Raw genomic sequence first — 18,601 nt, forward strand, 5'->3', positions numbered from 1 at the left:
GAGCACATTCTCTCATCACTACAAACCACTCACTAACAAACAGCTGAGAGACATGCAGCCGCAGGGACTCGAACATATTATCTGAGCACGCCGAAGTCACTCAGCACACACGAGCATGCTCGGATTACACCTTATCTGAGCACATTCTCTCATCACTACAAACCACTCACTAACAAATAGCTGAGAGACATGCAGCCGCAGGGACTCGAACATATTATCTGAGCACGCCGAAGTCACTCAGCACACGAGCATGCTCGGATTACACCTTATCTGAGCACATTCTCTCATCACTACAAACCACTCACTAACAAATAGCTGAGAGACATGCAGCCGCAGGGACTCGAACATATTATCTGAGCACGCTGAAGTCACTCAGCACACGAGCATGCTCGGATTACACCTTATCTGAGCACATTCTCTCATCACTACAAACCACTCACTAACAAATAGCTGAGAGACATGCAGCCGCAGGGACTCGAACATATTATCCGAGCACGCTGAAGTCACTCAGCACACGAGCATGCTCGGATTACACCTTATCTGAGCACATTCTCTCATCACTACAAACCACTAACAAACAGCTGAGAGACATGCAGCCGCAGGGACTCGAACATATTATCTGAGCACGCTGAAGTCACTCAGCACACGAGCATGCTCGGATTACACCTTATCTGAGCACATTCTCTCATCACTACAAACCACTCACTAACAAACAGCTGAGAGACATGCAGCCGCAGGGACTCGAACATATTATCTGAGCACGCCGAAGTCACTCAGCACACGAGCATGCTCGGATTACACCTTATCTGAGCACATTCTCTCATCACTACAAACCACTAACAAACAGCTGAGAGACATGCAGCCGCAGGGACTCGAACATATTATCCGAGCACGCCGAAGTCACTCAGCACACGAGCATGCTCGGATTACACCTTATCTGAGCACATTCTCTCATCACTACAAACCACTCACTAACAAACAGCTGAGAGACATGCAGCCGCAGGGACTCGAACATATTATCCGAGCACGCCGAAGTCACTCAGCACACAAGCATGCTCGGATTACACCTTATCTGAGCACATTCTCTCATCACTACAAACCACTCACTAACAAACAGCTGAGAGACATGCAGCCGCAGGGACTAGAACATATTATCCGAGCACGCCGAAGTCACTCAGCACACGAGCATGCTCGGATTACACCTTATCTGAGCACATTCTCTCATCACTACAAACCATTCACTAACAAACAGCTGAGAGACATGCAGCCGCAGGGACTCGAACATATTATCCGAGCACGCCGAAGTCACTCAGCACACAAGCATGCTCGGATTACACCTTATCTGAGCACATTCTCTCATCACTACAAACCACTCACTAACAAACAGCTGAGAGACATGCAGCCGCAGGGACTAGAACATATTATCCGAGCACGCCGAAGTCACTCAGCACACGAGCATGCTCGGATTACACCTTATCTGAGCACATTCTCTCATCACTACAAACCACTCACTATCAAACAGCTGAGAGACATGCAGCCGCGGGGACTCGAACATATTATCCGAGCACGCCGAAGTCACTCAGCACACGAGCATGCTCGGATTACACCTTATCTGAGCACATTCTCTCATCACTACAAACCACTAACAAACAGCTGAGAGACATGCAGCCGCAGGGACTCGAACATATTATCCGAGCACGCTGAAGTCACTCAGCACACGAGCATGCTCGGATTACACCTTATCTGAGCACATTCTCTCATCACTACAAACCACTCACTAACAAACAGCTGAGAGACATGCAGCCGCAGGGACTCGAACATATTATCTGAGCACGCCGAAGTCACTCAGCACACGAGCATGCTCGGATTACACCTTATCTGAGCACATTCTCTCATCACTACAAACCACTCACTAACAAACAGCTGAGAGACATGCAGCCGCAGGGACTCGAACATATTATCCGAGCACGCCGAAGTCACTCAGCACACGAGCATGCTCGGATTACACCTTATCTGAGCACATTCTCTCATCACTACAAACCACTAACAAACAGCTGAGAGACATGCAGCCGCAGGGACTCGAACATATTATCCGAGCACGCCGAAGTCACTCAGCACACAAGCATGCTCGGATTACACCTTATCTGAGCACATTCTCTCATCACTACAAACCACTCACTAACAAACAGCTGAGAGACATGCAGCCGCAGGGACTCGAACATATTATCCGAGCACGCCGAAGTCACTCAGCACACAAGCATGCTCGGATAACACCTTATCTGAGCACATTCTCTCATCACTACAAACCACTCACTAACAAACAGCTGAGAGACATGCAGCCGCAGGGACTCGAACATATTATCCGAGCACGCCAAAGTCACTCAGCACACGAGCATGCTCGGATTACACCTTATCTGAGCACATTCTCTCATCACTACAAACCACTCACTAACAAACAGCTGAGAGACATGCAGCCGCAGGGACTCGAACATATTATCCGAGCACGCCAAAGTCACTCAGCACACGAGCATGCTCGGATTACACCTTATCTGAGCACATTCTCTCATCACTACAAACCACTCACTAACAAACAGCTGAGAGACATGCAGCCGCAGGGACTCGAACATATTATCCGAGCACGCCAAAGTCACTCAGCACACGAGCATGCTCGGATTACACCTTATCTGAGCACATTCTCTCATCACTACAAACCACTCACTAACAAACAGCTGAGAGACATGCAGCCGCAGGGACTCGAACATATTATCTGAGCACGCCGAAGTCACTCAGCACACGAGCATGCTCGGATTACACCTTATCTGAGCACATTCTCTCATCACTACAAACCACTCACTAACAAACAGCTGAGAGACATGCAGCCGCAGGGACTCGAACATATTATCCGAGCACGCCGAAGTCACTCAGCACACGAGCATGCTCGGATCACACCTTATCTGAGCACATTCTCTCATCACTACAAACCACTCACTAACAAACAGCTGAGAGACATGCAGCCGCAGGGACTCGAACATATTATCCGAGCACGCCGAAGTCACTCAGCACACGAGCATGCTCGGATTACACCTTATCTGAGCACATTCTCTCATCACTACAAACCACTCACTAACAAATAGCTGAGAGACATGCAGCCGCAGGGACTCGAACATATTATCTGAGCACGCCGAAGTCACTCAGCACACGAGCATGCTCGGATTACACCTTATCTGAGCACATTCTCTCATCACTACAAACCACTCACTAACAAACAGCTGAGAGACATGCAGCCGCAGGGACTCGAACATATTATCCGAGCACGCCGAAGTCACTCAGCACACGAGCATGCTCGGATTACACCTTATCTGAGCACATTCTCTCATCACTACAAACCACTCACTAACAAACAGCTGAGAGACATGCAGCCGCAGGGACTCGAACATATTATCTGAGCACGCCGAAGTCACTCAGCACACGAGCATGCTCGGATAACACCTTATCTGAGCACATTCTCTCATCACTACAAACCACTCACTAACAAATAGCTGAGAGACATGCAGCCGCAGGGACTCGAACATATTATCTGAGCACGCCGAAGTCACTCAGCACACGAGCATGCTCGGATTACACCTTATCTGAGCACATTCTCTCATCACTACAAACCACTCACTAACAAACAGCTGAGAGACATGCAGCCGCAGGGACTCGAACATATTATCCGAGTACGCCGAAGTCACTCAGCACACGAGCATGCTCGGATTACACCTTATCTGAGCACATTCTCTCATCACTACAAACCACTCACTAACAAACAGCTGAGAGACATGCAGCCGCAGGGACTCGAACATATTATCCGAGCACGCCGAAGTCACTCAGCACACGAGCATGCTCGGATTACACCTTATCTGAGCACATTCTCTCATCACTACAAACCACTCACTAACAAACAGCTGAGAGACATGCAGCCGCAGGGACTCGAACATATTATCCGAGCACGCTGAAGTCACTCAGCACACGAGCATGCTCGGATTACACCTTATCTGAGCACATTCTCTCATCACTACAAACCACTCACTAACAAACAGCTGAGAGACATGCAGCCGCAGGGACTCGAAGATATTATCCGAGCACGCTGAAGTCACTCAGCACACGGGCATGCTCGGATTACACCTTATCTGAGCACATTCTCTCATCACTACAAACCACTCACTAACAAACAGCTGAGAGACATGCAGCCGCAGGGACTCGAACATATTATCTGAGCACGCCGAAGTCACTCAGCACACGAGCATGCTCGGATAACATCTTATCTGAGCACATTCTCTCATCACTACAAACCACTCACTAACAAATAGCTGAGAGACATGCAGCCGCAGGGACTCGAACATATTATCCGAGCACGCCGAAGTCACTCAGCACACGAGCGTGCTCGGATAACATCTTATCTGAGCACATTCTCTCATCACTACAAACCACTCACTAACAAATAGCTGAGAGACATGCAGCCGCAGGGACTCGAACATATTATCCGAGCACGCTGAAGTCACTCAGCACACGAGCATGCTCGGATTACACCTTATCTGAGCACATTCTCTCATCACTACAAACCACTCACTAACAAACAGCTGAGAGACATGCAGCCGCAGGGACTCGAACATATTATCCGAGCACGCTGAAGTCACTCAGCACACGAGCATGCTCGGATTACACCTTATCTGAGCACATTCTCTCATCACTACAAACCACTAACAAACAGCTGAGAGACATGCAGCCGCAGGGACTCGAACATATTATCCGAGCACGCCGAAGTCACTCAGCACACGAGCATGCTCGGATTACACCTTATCTGAGCACATTCTCTCATCACTACAAACCACTCACTAACAAACAGCTGAGAGACATGCAGCCGCAGGGACTCGAACATATTATCTGAGCACGCCGAAGTCACTCAGCACACGAGCATGCTCGGATTACACCTTATCTGAGCACATTCTCTCATCACTACAAACCACTCACTAACAAACAGCTGAGAGACATGCAGCCGCAGGGACTCGAACATATTATCCGAGCACGCCGAAGTCACTCAGCACACGAGCATGCTCGGATAACATCTTATCTGAGCACATTCTCTCATCACTACAAACCACTCACTAACAAATAGCTGAGAGACATGCAGCCGCAGGGACTCGAACATATTATCCGAGCACGCTGAAGTCACTCAGCACACGAGCATGCTCGGATTACACCTTATCTGAGCACATTCTCTCATCACTACAAACCACTCACTAACAAACAGCTGAGAGACATGCAGCCGCAGGGACTCGAACATATTATCTGAGCACGCCGAAGTCACTCAGCACACGAGCATGCTCGGATTACACCTTATCTGAGCACATTCTCTCATCACTACAAACCACTCACTAACAAACAGCTGAGAGACATGCAGCCGCAGGGACTCGAACATATTATCCGAGCACGCCGAAGTCACTCAGCACACGAGCATGCTCGGATTACACCTTATCTGAGCACATTCTCTCATCACTACAAACCACTCACTAACAAACAGCTGAGAGACATGCAGCCGCAGGGACTCGAACATATTATCCGAGCACGCCGAAGTCACTCAGCACACGAGCATGCTCGGATTACACCTTATCTGAGCACATTCTCTCATCACTACAAACCACTCACTAACAAACAGCTGAGAGACATGCAGCCGCAGGGACTCGAACATATTATCCGAGCACGCTGAAGTCACTCAGCACACGAGCATGCTCGGATTACACCTTATCTGAGCACATTCTCTCATCACTACAAACCACTCACTAACAAACAGCTGAGAGACATGCAGCCGCAGGGACTCGAACATATTATCTGAGCACGCCGAAGTCACTCAGCACACGAGCATGCTCGGATTACACCTTATCTGAGCACATTCTCTCATCACTACAAACCACTCACTAACAAACAGCTGAGAGACATGCAGCCGCAGGGACTCGAACATATTATCCGAGCACGCCGAAGTCACTCAGCACACGAGCATGCTCGGATAACATCTTATCTGAGCACATTCTCTCATCACTACAAACCACTCACTAACAAATAGCTGAGAGACATGCAGCCGCAGGGACTCGAACATATTATCCGAGCACGCTGAAGTCACTCAGCACACGAGCATGCTCGGATTACACCTTATCTGAGCACATTCTCTCATCACTACAAACCACTCACTAACAAACAGCTGAGAGACATGCAGCCGCAGGGACTCGAACATATTATCTGAGCACGCCGAAGTCACTCAGCACACGAGCATGCTCGGATTACACCTTATCTGAGCACATTCTCTCATCACTACAAACCACTCACTAACAAACAGCTGAGAGACATGCAGCCGCAGGGACTCGAACATATTATCTGAGCACGCCGAAGTCACTCAGCACACGAGCATGCTCGGATTACACCTTATCTGAGCACATTCTCTCATCACTACAAACCACTCACTAACAAACAGCTGAGAGACATGCAGCCGCAGGGACTCGAACATATTATCCGAGCACGCCGAAGTCACTCAGCACACGAGCATGCTCGGATTACACCTTATCTGAGCACATTCTCTCATCACTACAAACCACTCACTAACAAACAGCTGAGAGACATGCAGCCGCAGGGACTCGAAGATATTATCCGAGCACGCTGAAGTCACTCAGCACACGAGCATGCTCGGATTACACCTTATCTGAGCACATTCTCTCATCACTACAAACCACTCACTAACAAACAGCTGAGAGACATGCAGCCGCAGGGACTCGAACATATTATCCGAGCACGCCGAAGTCACTCAGCACACAAGCATGCTCGGATTACACCTTATCTGAGCACATTCTCTCATCACTACAAACCACTCACTAACAAACAGCTGAGAGACATGCAGCCGCAGGGACTCGAACATATTATCCGAGCACGCCGAAGTCACTCAGCACACGAGCATGCTCGGATTACACCTTATCTGAGCACATTCTCTCATCACTACAAACCACTCACTAACAAACAGCTGAGAGACATGCAGCCGCAGGGACTCGAACATATTATCTGAGCACGCCGAAGTCACTCAGCACACGAGCATGCTCGGATTACACCTTACCTGAGCACATTCTCTCATCACTACAAACCACTCACTAACAAACAGCTGAGAGACATGCAGCCGCAGGGACTAGAACATATTATCCGAGCACGCTGAAGTCACTCAGCACACAAGCATGCTCGGATTACACCTTATCTGAGCACATTCTCTCATCACTACAAACCACTCACTAACAAACAGCTGAGAGACATGCAGCCGCAGGGACTCGAACATATTATCCGAGCACGCTGAAGTCACTCAGCACACGAGCATGCTCGGATTACACCTTATCTGAGCACATTCTCTCATCACTACAAACCACTCACTAACAAACAGCTGAGAGACATGCAGCCGCAGGGACTCGAACATATTATCCGAGCACGCCGAAGTCACTCAGCACACGAGCATGCTCGGATTACACCTTATCTGAGCACATTCTATCATCACTACAAACCACTCACTAACAAACAGCTGAGAGACATGCAGCCGCAGGGACTCGAACATATTATCCGAGCACGCCGAAGTCACTCAGCACACGAGCATGCTCGGATTACACCTTATCTGAGCACATTCTCTCATCACTACAAACCACTCACTAACAAACAGCTGAGAGACATGCAGCCGCAGGGACTCGAACATATTATCTGAGCACGCCGAAGTCACTCAGCACACGAGCATGCTCGGATTACACCTTATCTGAGCACATTCTCTCATCACTACAAACCACTCACTAACAAACAGCTGAGAGACATGCAGCCGCAGGGACTCGAACATATTATCTGAGCACGCCGAAGTCACTCAGCACACGAGCATGCTCGGATTACACCTTATCTGAGCACATTCTCTCATCACTACAAACCACTCACTAACAAACAGCTGAGAGACATGCAGCCGCAGGGACTCGAACATATTATCCGAGCACGCCGAAGTCACTCAGCACACGAGCATGCTCGGATTACACCTTATCTGAGCACATTCTCTCATCACTACAAACCACTCACTAACAAACAGCTGAGAGACATGCAGCCGCAGGGACTCGAACATATTATCCGAGCACGCCGAAGTCACACAGCACACAAGCATGCTCGGATTACACCTTATCTGAGCACATTCTCTCATCACTACAAACCACTCACTAACAAACAGCTGAGAGACATGCAGCCGCAGGGACTCGAACATATTATCTGAGCACGCCGAAGTCACTCAGCACACGAGCATGCTCGGATTACACCTTATCTGAGCACATTCTCTCATCACTACAAACCACTCACTAACAAACAGCTGAGAGACATGCAGCCGCAGGGACTCGAACATATTATCTGAGCACGCCGAAGTCACTCAGCACACGAGCATGCTCGGATTACACCTTACCTGAGCACATTCTCTCATCACTACAAACCACTCACTAACAAACAGCTGAGAGACATGCAGCCGCAGGGGCTCGAACATATTATCTGAGCACGCCGAAGTCACTCAGCACACGAGCATGCTCGGATTACACCTTATCTGAGCACATTCTCTCATCACTACAAACCACTCACTAACAAACAGCTGAGAGACATGCAGCCGCAGGGACTCGAACATATTATCCGAGCACGCCGAAGTCACTCAGCACACGAGCATGCTCGGATTACACCTTATCTGAGCACATTCTCTCATCACTACAAACCACTCACTAACAAACAGCTGAGAGACATGCAGCCGCAGGGACTCGAACATATTATCCGAGCACGCCGAAGTCACTCAGCACACAAGCATGCTCGGATTACACCTTATCTGAGCACATTCTCTCATCACTACAAACCACTCACTAACAAACAGCTGAGAGACATGCAGCCGCAGGGACTCGAACATATTATCTGAGCACGCCGAAGTCACTCAGCACACGAGCATGCTCGGATTACACCTTATCTGAGCACATTCTCTCATCACTACAAACCACTCACTAACAAACAGCTGAGAGACATGCAGCCGCAGGGACTCGAACATATTATCTGAGCACGCCGAAGTCACTCAGCACACGAGCATGCTCGGATTACACCTTATCTGAGCACATTCTCTCATCACTACAAACCACTCACTAACAAACAGCTGAGAGACATGCAGCCGCAGGGACTCGAACATATTATCCGAGCACGCCGAAGTCACTCAGCACACGAGCATGCTCGGATTACACCTTATCTGAGCCCATTCTCTCATCACTACAAACCACTCACTAACAAACAGCTGAGAGACATGCAGCCGCAGGGACTCGAACATATTATCCGAGCACGCCGAAGTCACTCAGCACACGAGCATGCTCGGATTACACCTTATCTGAGCACATTCTCTCCTCACTACAAACCACTCACTTGGCAGAAACATGAATGTTGTCCAGCAAACAGAAGAAGGGCGGCAGCTCTCCCCAATCCAGGGTCATTTTAAAGACCTTTTATTACCATCGCAGCACATGGATACGAGGTCGCTGGAGAGGAAAGAGGTGTAGAAGCACAGAAACGGGCAAAACCGCCTCTCGTCAGCGCTTTGCTCTCTGGGGAACCCGCGTGCTGCGGTGGAAGCGACATAACAATGAGCCCGCACATTACCGCACTTGTTCTCTTTACTGCACCGCATTCATGTATTTGTCCCATGTCCAACAGTTATGACCAGTCGAGAATAAGCGACTTTTTGAAGCGTTCAGGTATACAAGTACGATCATAAATATGTCAGAATTAACGTTAGGCTTAACCACACGGTCTTCTCATTTGTAAATGTTTCAGTGCAATAAATGGTGTAACACATACATTTCTTGCAGTGCAGGAACGAAAACAAAATGGCGCTAGCTGTGCCAAAATTTTGCCACAAACGCAATGATATAAGGTCCCCAATTATTTGGTCTCCCGGTAAAAGGCACAAAATTCTCCCGCCGGTCTGTAGTCTTATACCGAGGATACACTAGAGGGCGCTCAGGTGCTGCTGCGGCTGCTGTCTGGCCATTCACTACTTATGCAACGGCCATCTTGGTACACCTTTCACACGTACACCCACAGCTCAGCTGCGTGGCCGTTACATGAAAACTGATTTCCTGCACGGGCCACATATACCACACGCGCCCGTGTGTGGTATAACAGGACGCGCAGCTTTAACTCCTCCCATATATCACATGATCAACACAGTGAAAGGTCCTTTAGTTTAAAAGCTAAATATTACCCATTCATGGAACTGATCACGTGGTCATGACGTCATTAAAGGTCCTTTACACCACTAGTGTGTGAGAGAGTTTGGCAGCGCAGGGCAGAGATGTCCTGGGTGCGGGCGGCGGCGCTTCATCCACAGGGGGAGGATGAGGTGTTTGATGAGGAAGCAGATGAGATGAAACTCCTGCAGAATGACTGGAAGAGCAATATGGAGAAGAGGCTGAAGGTGGGTGATGGCGCTGCTGCTGCGGGCTGCAATGTCTGCGAGTCACGTGGGGTCTTGGCCTGGCAGGAAATCATCAGCCACAAACACCAGGGCTCCGTGATGGAAAGTCGCTGGTGACCTGTGACTAGTGTGTGGCCTGCGGGTCACGTCATATGGTGGCATGTCATTACTGTGCGGTGCATGGGCCAGCACTAATCGCTCCTGATAGATTGCTGGCAAGTCCCGAGTAGCCCCACACCACACATCGCCATTGTACGTTCGTGTCTGTGTGTTCCCTTACAGGAGGGCTATGTAGATGGCGTAGAGGCCGGGAGAGAGAGAGCGCTCCAGACTGGATTCAATGTGGGCTATAAAGAGGGGGTGACCCTACTGCTGCCTTGTGGGGAGCTCAGGGGGACATTGAGGTGAGTGCATTCAGGTCTAAATATACCGTATTACTTCACTATACACTATGGAGTGTGCGGCGTGTACGCTGTACGGAGTGTGTGTGTATACGGGGTGTACGCTGTACGGAGTGTGCGTGTGTACGCTGTACGGAGTGTGCGTATACGGGGTGTGCGGTGTGTATGCTGTACGGAGTGTGTGTGTATACGGGGTGTGCGGCGTGTGTGTGTGTATACGGGGTGTGCAGCGTGTACGGTGTGTGTGTGTGTGTACGGGGTGTGCGGCGTGTACGCTGTGCAGAGTGTGTGTGTATACAGTGTGTACGCTGTACGGAGTGTGTGTGTATACGGGGTGTACGCTGTGCGGAGTGTGTGTGTATACGGGGTGTGCGGCGTGTACGCTGTACGGAGTGTGTGTATACGGGGTGTGCGGCGTGTACGCTGTACGGAGTGTGTGTGTGTATACGGAGTGTGTGTGTATACGGGGTGTGCGGCGTGTACGCTGTACGGAGTGTGTGTATACGGGGTGTGCGGCGTGTACGCTGTACGGAGTGTGTGTGTATACGGGGTGTGCGGCGTGTACGCTGTACGGAGTGTGTGTGTATACGGGGTGTGCGGCGTGTACGCTGTACGGAGTGTGTGTGTATACGGAGTGTGCGGCGTGTACGCTGTACGGAGTGTGTGTGTATACGGAGTGTGCGGCGTGTACGCTGTACGGAGTGTGTGTGTATATACGGAGTGTGCGGCGTGTACGCTGTACGGAGTGTGTGTGTATACGGGGTGTGCGGCGTGTACGCTGTACGGAGTGTGTGTGTATACGGGGTGTGCGGCGTGTACGCTGTACGGAGTGTGTGTGTATACGGGGTGTGCGGCGTGTACGCTGTACGGAGTGTGTGTGTATACGGGGTGTGCGGCGTGTACGCTGTACGGGGTGTGCGGCGTGTACGCTGTACGGGGTGTGCGGCGTGTACGCTGTACGGAGTGTGTGTATACGGGGTGTACGCTGTGCGGAGTGTGTGTATACAGTCTGTACGCTGTACGGAGTGTGTGTGGGTGTGCGGCGTGTACGCTGTGCGGAGTGTGTGTATACAGTGTGTACGCTGTGCGGAGTGTGTGTATACAGTGTGTACGCTGTGCGGAGTGTGTGTATACAGTGTGTACGCTGTGCGGAGTGTGTGTATACAGTGTGTACGCTGTGCGGAGTGTGTGTGTGTATACGGGGTGTGCGGCGTGTACGCTGTGCGGAGTGTGTGTGTGTATACGGGGTGTGCGGCGTGTACGCTGTGCGGAGTGTGTGTGTGTATACGGGGTGTGCGGCGTGTACGCTGTGCGGAGTGTGTGTGTGTATACGGGGTGTGCGGCGTGTACGCTGTGCGGAGTGTGTGTGTGTATACGGGGTGTGCGGCGTGTACGCTGTGCGGAGTGTGTGTGTGTATACGGGGTGTGCGGCGTGTACGCTGTGCGGAGTGTGTGTGTGTATACGGGGTGTGCGGCGTGTACGCTGTGCGGAGTGTGTGTGTGTATACGGGGTGTGCGGCGTGTACGCTGTGCGGAGTGTGTGTGTGTATACGGGGTGTGCGGCGTGTACGCTGTGCGGAGTGTGTGTGTATATACGGGGTGTGCGGCGTGTACGCTGTGCGGAGTGTGTGTGTGTATACGGGGTGTGCGGCGTGTACGCTGTGCGGAGTGTGTGTGTGTGTACGCTGTGCGGAGTGTGTGTGTGTGTATACGGGGTGTGCGGCGTGTACGCTGTGCGGAGTGTGTGTGTGTGTACGCTGTGCGGAGTGTGTGTGTGTGTGTATACGGGGTGTGCGGCGTGTACGCTGTGCGGAGTGTGTGTGTGTGTGTATACGGGGTGTACGCTGTGCGGAGTGTGTGTGTGTGTGTATACGGGGTGTACGCTGTGCGGAGTGTGTGTGTGTTTGTATACGGGGTGTACGCTGTGCGGAGTGTGTGTGTGTGTGTATACGGGGTGTGCGGCGTGTACGCTGTGCGGAGTGTGTGTGTGTGTGTGTATACGGGGTGTGCGGCGTGTACGCTGTGCGGAGTGTGTGTGTGTGTGTGTGTGTATACGGGGTGTGCGGCGTGTACGCTGTGCGGAGTGTGTGTGTGTGTGTGTGTATACGGGGTGTGCGGCGTGTACGCTGTGCGGAGTGTGTGTGTGTGTGTGTGTATACGGGGTGTGCGGCGTGTACGCTGTGCGGAGTGTGTGTGTGTGTGTGTATACGGGGTGTGCGGCGTGTACGCTGTGCGGAGTGTGTGTGTGTGTGTGTGTATACGGGGTGTGCGGCGTGTACGCTGTGCGGAGTGTGTGTGTGTGTGTGTGTATACGGGGTGTGCGGCGTGTACGCTGTGCGGAGTGTGTGTGTGTGTGTGTATACGGGGTGTGCGGCGTGTACGCTGTGCGGAGTGTGTGTGTGTGTGTGTATACGGGGTGTGCGGCGTGTACGCTGTGCGGAGTGTGTGTGTGTGTATACGGGGTGTGCGGCGTGTACGCTGTGCGGAGTGTGTGTGTGTGTATACGGGGTGTGCGGCGTGTACGCTGTGCGGAGTGTGTGTGTGTGTGTATACGGGGTGTGCGGCGTGTACGCTGTGCGGAGTGTGTGTGTGTGTGTATACGGGGTGTGCGGCGTGTACGCTGTGCGGAGTGTGTGTGTGTGTGTATACGGGGTGTGCGGCGTGTACGCTGTGCGGAGTGTGTGTGTGTGTGTGTATACGGGGTGTGCGGCGTGTACGCTGTGCGGAGTGTGTGTGTGTGTGTGTATACGGGGTGTGCGGCGTGTACGCTGTGCGGAGTGTGTGTGTGTGTGTGTATACGGGGTGTGCGGCGTGTACGCTGTGCGGAGTGTGTGTGTGTGTGTATACGGGGTGTGCGGCGTGTACGCTGTGCGGAGTGTGTGTGTGTGTGTATACGGGGTGTGCGGCGTGTACGCTGTGCGGAGTGTGTGTGTGTGTGTATACGGGGTGTGCGGCGTGTACGCTGTGCGGAGTGTGTGTGTGTGTGTATACGGGGTGTGCGGCGTGTACGCTGTGCGGAGTGTGTGTGTGTGTGTATACGGGGTGTGCGGCGTGTACGCTGTGCGGAGTGTGTGTGTGTGTATACGGGGTGTGCGGCGTGTACGCTGTGCGGAGTGTGTGTGTGTGTGTGTGTATACGGGGTGTGCGGCGTGTACGCTGTGCGGAGTGTGTGTGTGTGTGTGTATACGGGGTGTGCGGCGTGTACGGTGTGTGTGTGTGTGTATACGGGGTGTGCGGCGTGTACGCTGTGCGGAGTGTGTGTGTATACGGGGTGTGCGGCGTGTACGCTGTGCGGAGTGTGTGTGTATACGGGGTGTGCGGCGTGTACGCTGTGCGGAGTGTGTGTGTATACGGGGTGTGCGGCGTGTACGCTGTGCGGAGTGTGTGTGTATACGGGGTGTGCGGCGTGTACGCTGTGCGGAGTGTGTGTGTGTGTGTGTATACGGGGTGTGCGGCGTGTACGCTGTGCGGAGTGTGTGTATACAGTGTACGCTGTACGGAGTGTGTGTGTACGGGGTGTGCGGCGTGTACGCTGTGCAGAGTGTGTATACAGTGTGTACGCAGTACGGAGTGTGTGTATACGGGGTGTGCGGCGTGTACGCTGTACGGAGTGTGTGTGTATACGGGGTGTGCGGCGTGTAGGCTGTGCGGAGTGTGTATACAGTCTGTACGCTGTACGGAGTGTGTGTGTGTGTACGGGGTGTGCGGCGTGTAAGCTGTGCGGAGTGTGTGTATACAGTGTACGCTGTACGGAGTGTGTGTATACGGGGTGTACGCTGTATGGAGTGTGTGTGTGTATACGGGGTGTGCGGCGTGTACGCTGTGCGGAGTGTGTGTGTGTATACGGGGTGTGCGGCGTGTACGCTGTGCGGAGTGTGTGTGTATACAGTCTGTACGCTGTACGGAGTGTGTGTGTGTACGGGGTGTGCGGCGTGTACGCTGTGCGGAGTGTGTGTATACAGTGTACGCTGTACGGAGTGTGTGTGTGTACGGGGTGTGCGGCGTGTACGCTGTGCAGAGTGTGTATACAGTGTGTACGCAGTACGGAGTGTGTGTATACGGGGTGTGCGGCGTGTACGCTGTACGGAGTGTGTGTGTATACGGGGTGTGCGGCGTGTACGCTGTACGGAGTGTGTGTGTATACGGGGTGTGTGGCGTGTAGGCTGTGCGGAGTGTGTATACAGTCTGTACGCTGTACGGAGTGTGTGTGTGTGTACGGGGTGTGCGGCGTGTAAGCTGTGCGGAGTGTGTGTATACAGTGTACGCTGTACGGAGTGTGTGTATACGGGGTGTACGCTGTATGGAGTGTGTGTGTATACGGGGTGTGCGGCGTGTACGCTGTACGGAGTGTGTGTGTACGGGATGTACGCTGTGCAGAGTGTGTGTATACAGTGTGTACGGAGTGTGTGTATACGGGGTGTGCGGCGTGTACGCTGTACGGAGTGTGTGTGTATACGGGGTGTGCGGCGTGTACGCTGTGCGAAGTGTGTGTATACAGTGTGTACGCTGTGTGTGTGTACGGGGTGTGCGGCGTGTACGCTGTGCGGAGTGTGTGTATACAGTGTGTACGCTGTACGGAGTGTGTGTGTACACGGGGTGTGCGGCGTGTACGCTGCACGGAGTGTGTATACAGTGTGTACGCTGTACGGAGCGTGTGTATACGGGGTGTGCGGCGTGTACGCTGTACGGAGCGTGTGTATACGGGGTGTGCGGCGTGTACGCTGTACGGAGCGTGTGTATACGGGGTGTGCGGCGTGTACGCTGTACGGAGCGTGTGTATACGGGGTGTGCGGCGTGTACGCTGTACGGAGCGTGTGTATACGGGGTGTGCGGCGTGTACGCTGTACGGAGTGTGTGTGTATACGGGGTGTGCGCTGTGCGGAGTGTGTGTGTATACGGGGTGTGCGGCGTGTACGCTGTGCGGAGTGTGTGTATACGGGGTGTGCGGCGTGTACGCTGTACGGAGCGTGTGTATACGGGGTGTGCGGCGTGTACGCTGTACGGAGTGTGTGTGTGTATACGGGGTGTGCGCTGTGCGGAGTGTGTGTGTATACGGGGTGTGCGGCGTGTACGCTGTGCGGAGTGTGTGTATACGGGGTGTGCGGCGTGTACGCTGTGCGGAGTGTGTGTATACAGTGTGTATGCTGTACGGAGTGTGTGTGTGTACGGGGTGTGCGGCGTGTACGCTGTGTGGAGTGTGTGTATACAGTGTGTACGCTGTACGGAGTGTGTGTGTACACGGGGTGTACGGAGTGTGTGTGTACACGGGGTGTGCGGCGTGTACGGAGTGTGTGTGTGTGTATACGGGGTGTACGCTGTACGGAGTGTGTGTATACGGGGTGTGCGGCGTGTATGCTGTACGGAGTGTGTGTGTGTGTATACAGTGTGTACGCTGTGCGGAGTGTGTGTGTATACGGGGTGTGCGGCGTGTACGCTGTACGGAGTGTGCGTGTGTGTATGCTATACGGAGTGTGCGTGTGTGTATGCTATGCGTTTAGTGTATGAGGCATTTGGCACTGGCGTCTGCCAAGAGATGCAGATTCCGCGCAGAAAATTCTGCAGGCAAATCTGCAATGTGTGCACATACCCGTTCTCCGTGGATGTTTTCAAAACCGTCTTAAAATTATGCAAAAAAAATGCTCCAAACTAAATAAGCGTGGAAGAGATTGTTTACTATTTACTTTTATTATTTATTCTTCGGGTTCCTTTAAATTTACGACCGATAATTATTTGAATCTTCCCTAGTGCCCTCGTCACATGGTGTGAAGTCCATGACGCCGACCCTCCAACATGTGCACGGCTTGGTGAGCTCCTATCTTCTGTCACCCAGTGTGAAGACAACCTAGTGAAGAGCTTGTCGGCAATTCATCGGATTACCCCGCCGTCTGACATATCGAGCGCATTGGAGGATATGGCTTTCACAAGTTGTTCAAAGCCGTCCAGCGAGGGGGCATGTAATGGTGGGCAGGACAGTTTACTCAGCCAGCAATCCCATTCTCCACCATTGTCTCCCTGTAAGAATGTACAACAATTAAGCAATGTAATGAAACATGAACTTGATCTAATTCTGCGAGACACCATCGCTCTAGTTCAAGAAAGTAATATGTCTGCAGATCTTTTTTCTTTTTTGCAGACGCTGAAAACCAAGTATTGCATTAGGGCCGCTGATAATGTGTGATGTGCACGGACTGCAATCATGTTAGATCAACAGCTTTTACAATGGTTGTTTTTTTTTTTGCTGACAAGTAGATTAGTTTATATTACCATATTTATTGCCATGCACAAATACTTGCAATTCAGGTTTGGGATTATCTTTTTCTCGATGGGTTGGAGAACATTAGTTTTATATTAAATTTTAAAGGTTTGTTAATCTTAAACTACAGTTCTGGATTTAATCAGAAGACGATATGTGAATGTAGTATGGGTGAAGGATGTTCTCGTAAGTAATCATCTTGGTCTGAAACTCATCTATTAAGGCTCGTTCACACTTATCGGATAGCACTCAGCCCAATGTTATACTGTGGGGGCAATACTGTCTGTCTTTTTTCCTCTTCGCCACGACAGCACCCACTGAGAGAGGGGATCCGCCCCCGGAACAGGAAACCTACAGAGAGATAAATGGGGCGGTCCCCCTCGCTCCCTCAGTTTGGTTTCCTGTTCCTGGAAAGGAACCCGCAGAAGAGGATGCCTGGTCTGGTAGCCGCCTGCGTGCAGAATATGAGCAGCAGGGGCCCCAGGACCGGAGGCAGCGTCGGGCGGAGAGGTGTATTTCCCCCCCCCCCCAGAGCTGGTAATGCAGGTGAGGCTGGAGGCGACAGTGGTGCCAAAGCTCACTGGGGGCATGGCTATACTCCTCCTCCTCCTCCCCCCCCCCCCCCGGGGGTAGACGCATTACTAACGCCATCTGGGCGTACTGAGGCCGCGCGCCCCCCCCTGAGTGGCAGAAGGGCTTGAGCGTGTGTGCTGAGCGGCGCCGCTGGGAGTCATACCTGCGGCAGGAGAAGGACCCCGTGCGTGGAGGGGGGGCGCAGACGCGCGGTGTCGCCGGCCGCATCACTATTTGCGGTGACCCAGCCCTCCAGGAGAGGCAACCCGGAAGTGGAGGAGGACTTCCGGGATCAGGCTGAAGGCAGAGACCGCGGGACAACGCCCGCGCATGCGCAGTAGGGGAAGAAAAAAAAAAAAAAAAATGGTGGACGAAGAAAAAAAAAAAGAGAAGGAGGAGCAGCTATGGCAAAGGCTTTAAAAGGAAGCCACAGACACAGCGCTAGTGCGCAGTCATGTCGTCCTTAGATGACCCAGCTTCGCTCCCATTAGGTCAGCTAGTGGTATCCCCACTTGGCAGTAGACAGAGCAGTGCTACAAGGAGAACCAATAGCACCAGAAAAAGTGGCAGCTCTAGGAAGGAATCCAGTGGACCTTCCAGGCAAGATGAGCCGTTAGAGAAGAAACGTAAGGAAAAGAAGTCGTCCCATGCCTCGCCTCAGCCTGGGTCTCGGACACCGCAGCCGGTAGTTGCTGACGAAATTCACGGGTGAGTGTTTTTTTGGTCAGGATAGATAATTGATAGCCTTCTCTTTCTGGTCCATACCCCTTTTAGGCTAAAAGAACAGAGAAGGCGAAACATAGAGAGTGTGCCTTATGTTCGCAGCCCCTCCCGGATGGCCACCCAAAGAGATTATGC

At 52.0% G+C, this 18,601-nt stretch overlaps 1 protein-coding gene across 1 annotated transcript; it reads left to right on the top strand.

Annotated features, from left to right (window-relative positions):
• Positions 1 to 10,309: 10,309 nt before the first annotated feature.
• On the top strand, positions 10,310 to 17,294 carry YAE1 (YAE1 maturation factor of ABCE1). The gene is made up of 3 exons (XM_073550007.1): positions 10,310 to 10,516; positions 10,799 to 10,920; positions 16,663 to 17,294. The coding sequence occupies exons 1-3, from the start codon at positions 10,394 to 10,396 to the stop codon at positions 17,093 to 17,095; spliced, it is 678 nt and encodes a 225-aa protein (XP_073406108.1). The 5' UTR covers positions 10,310 to 10,393; the 3' UTR covers positions 17,096 to 17,294.
• Positions 17,295 to 18,601: the final 1,307 nt, after the last annotated feature.

The sequence above is a fragment of the Dendrobates tinctorius genome, unplaced genomic scaffold (assembly GCF_039654945.1).
Source record: "Dendrobates tinctorius isolate UK_male_01 unplaced genomic scaffold, ASM3965494v1 ptg000162l, whole genome shotgun sequence".
Classification (NCBI taxonomy): Eukaryota; Metazoa; Chordata; class Amphibia; order Anura; family Dendrobatidae; genus Dendrobates; species Dendrobates tinctorius.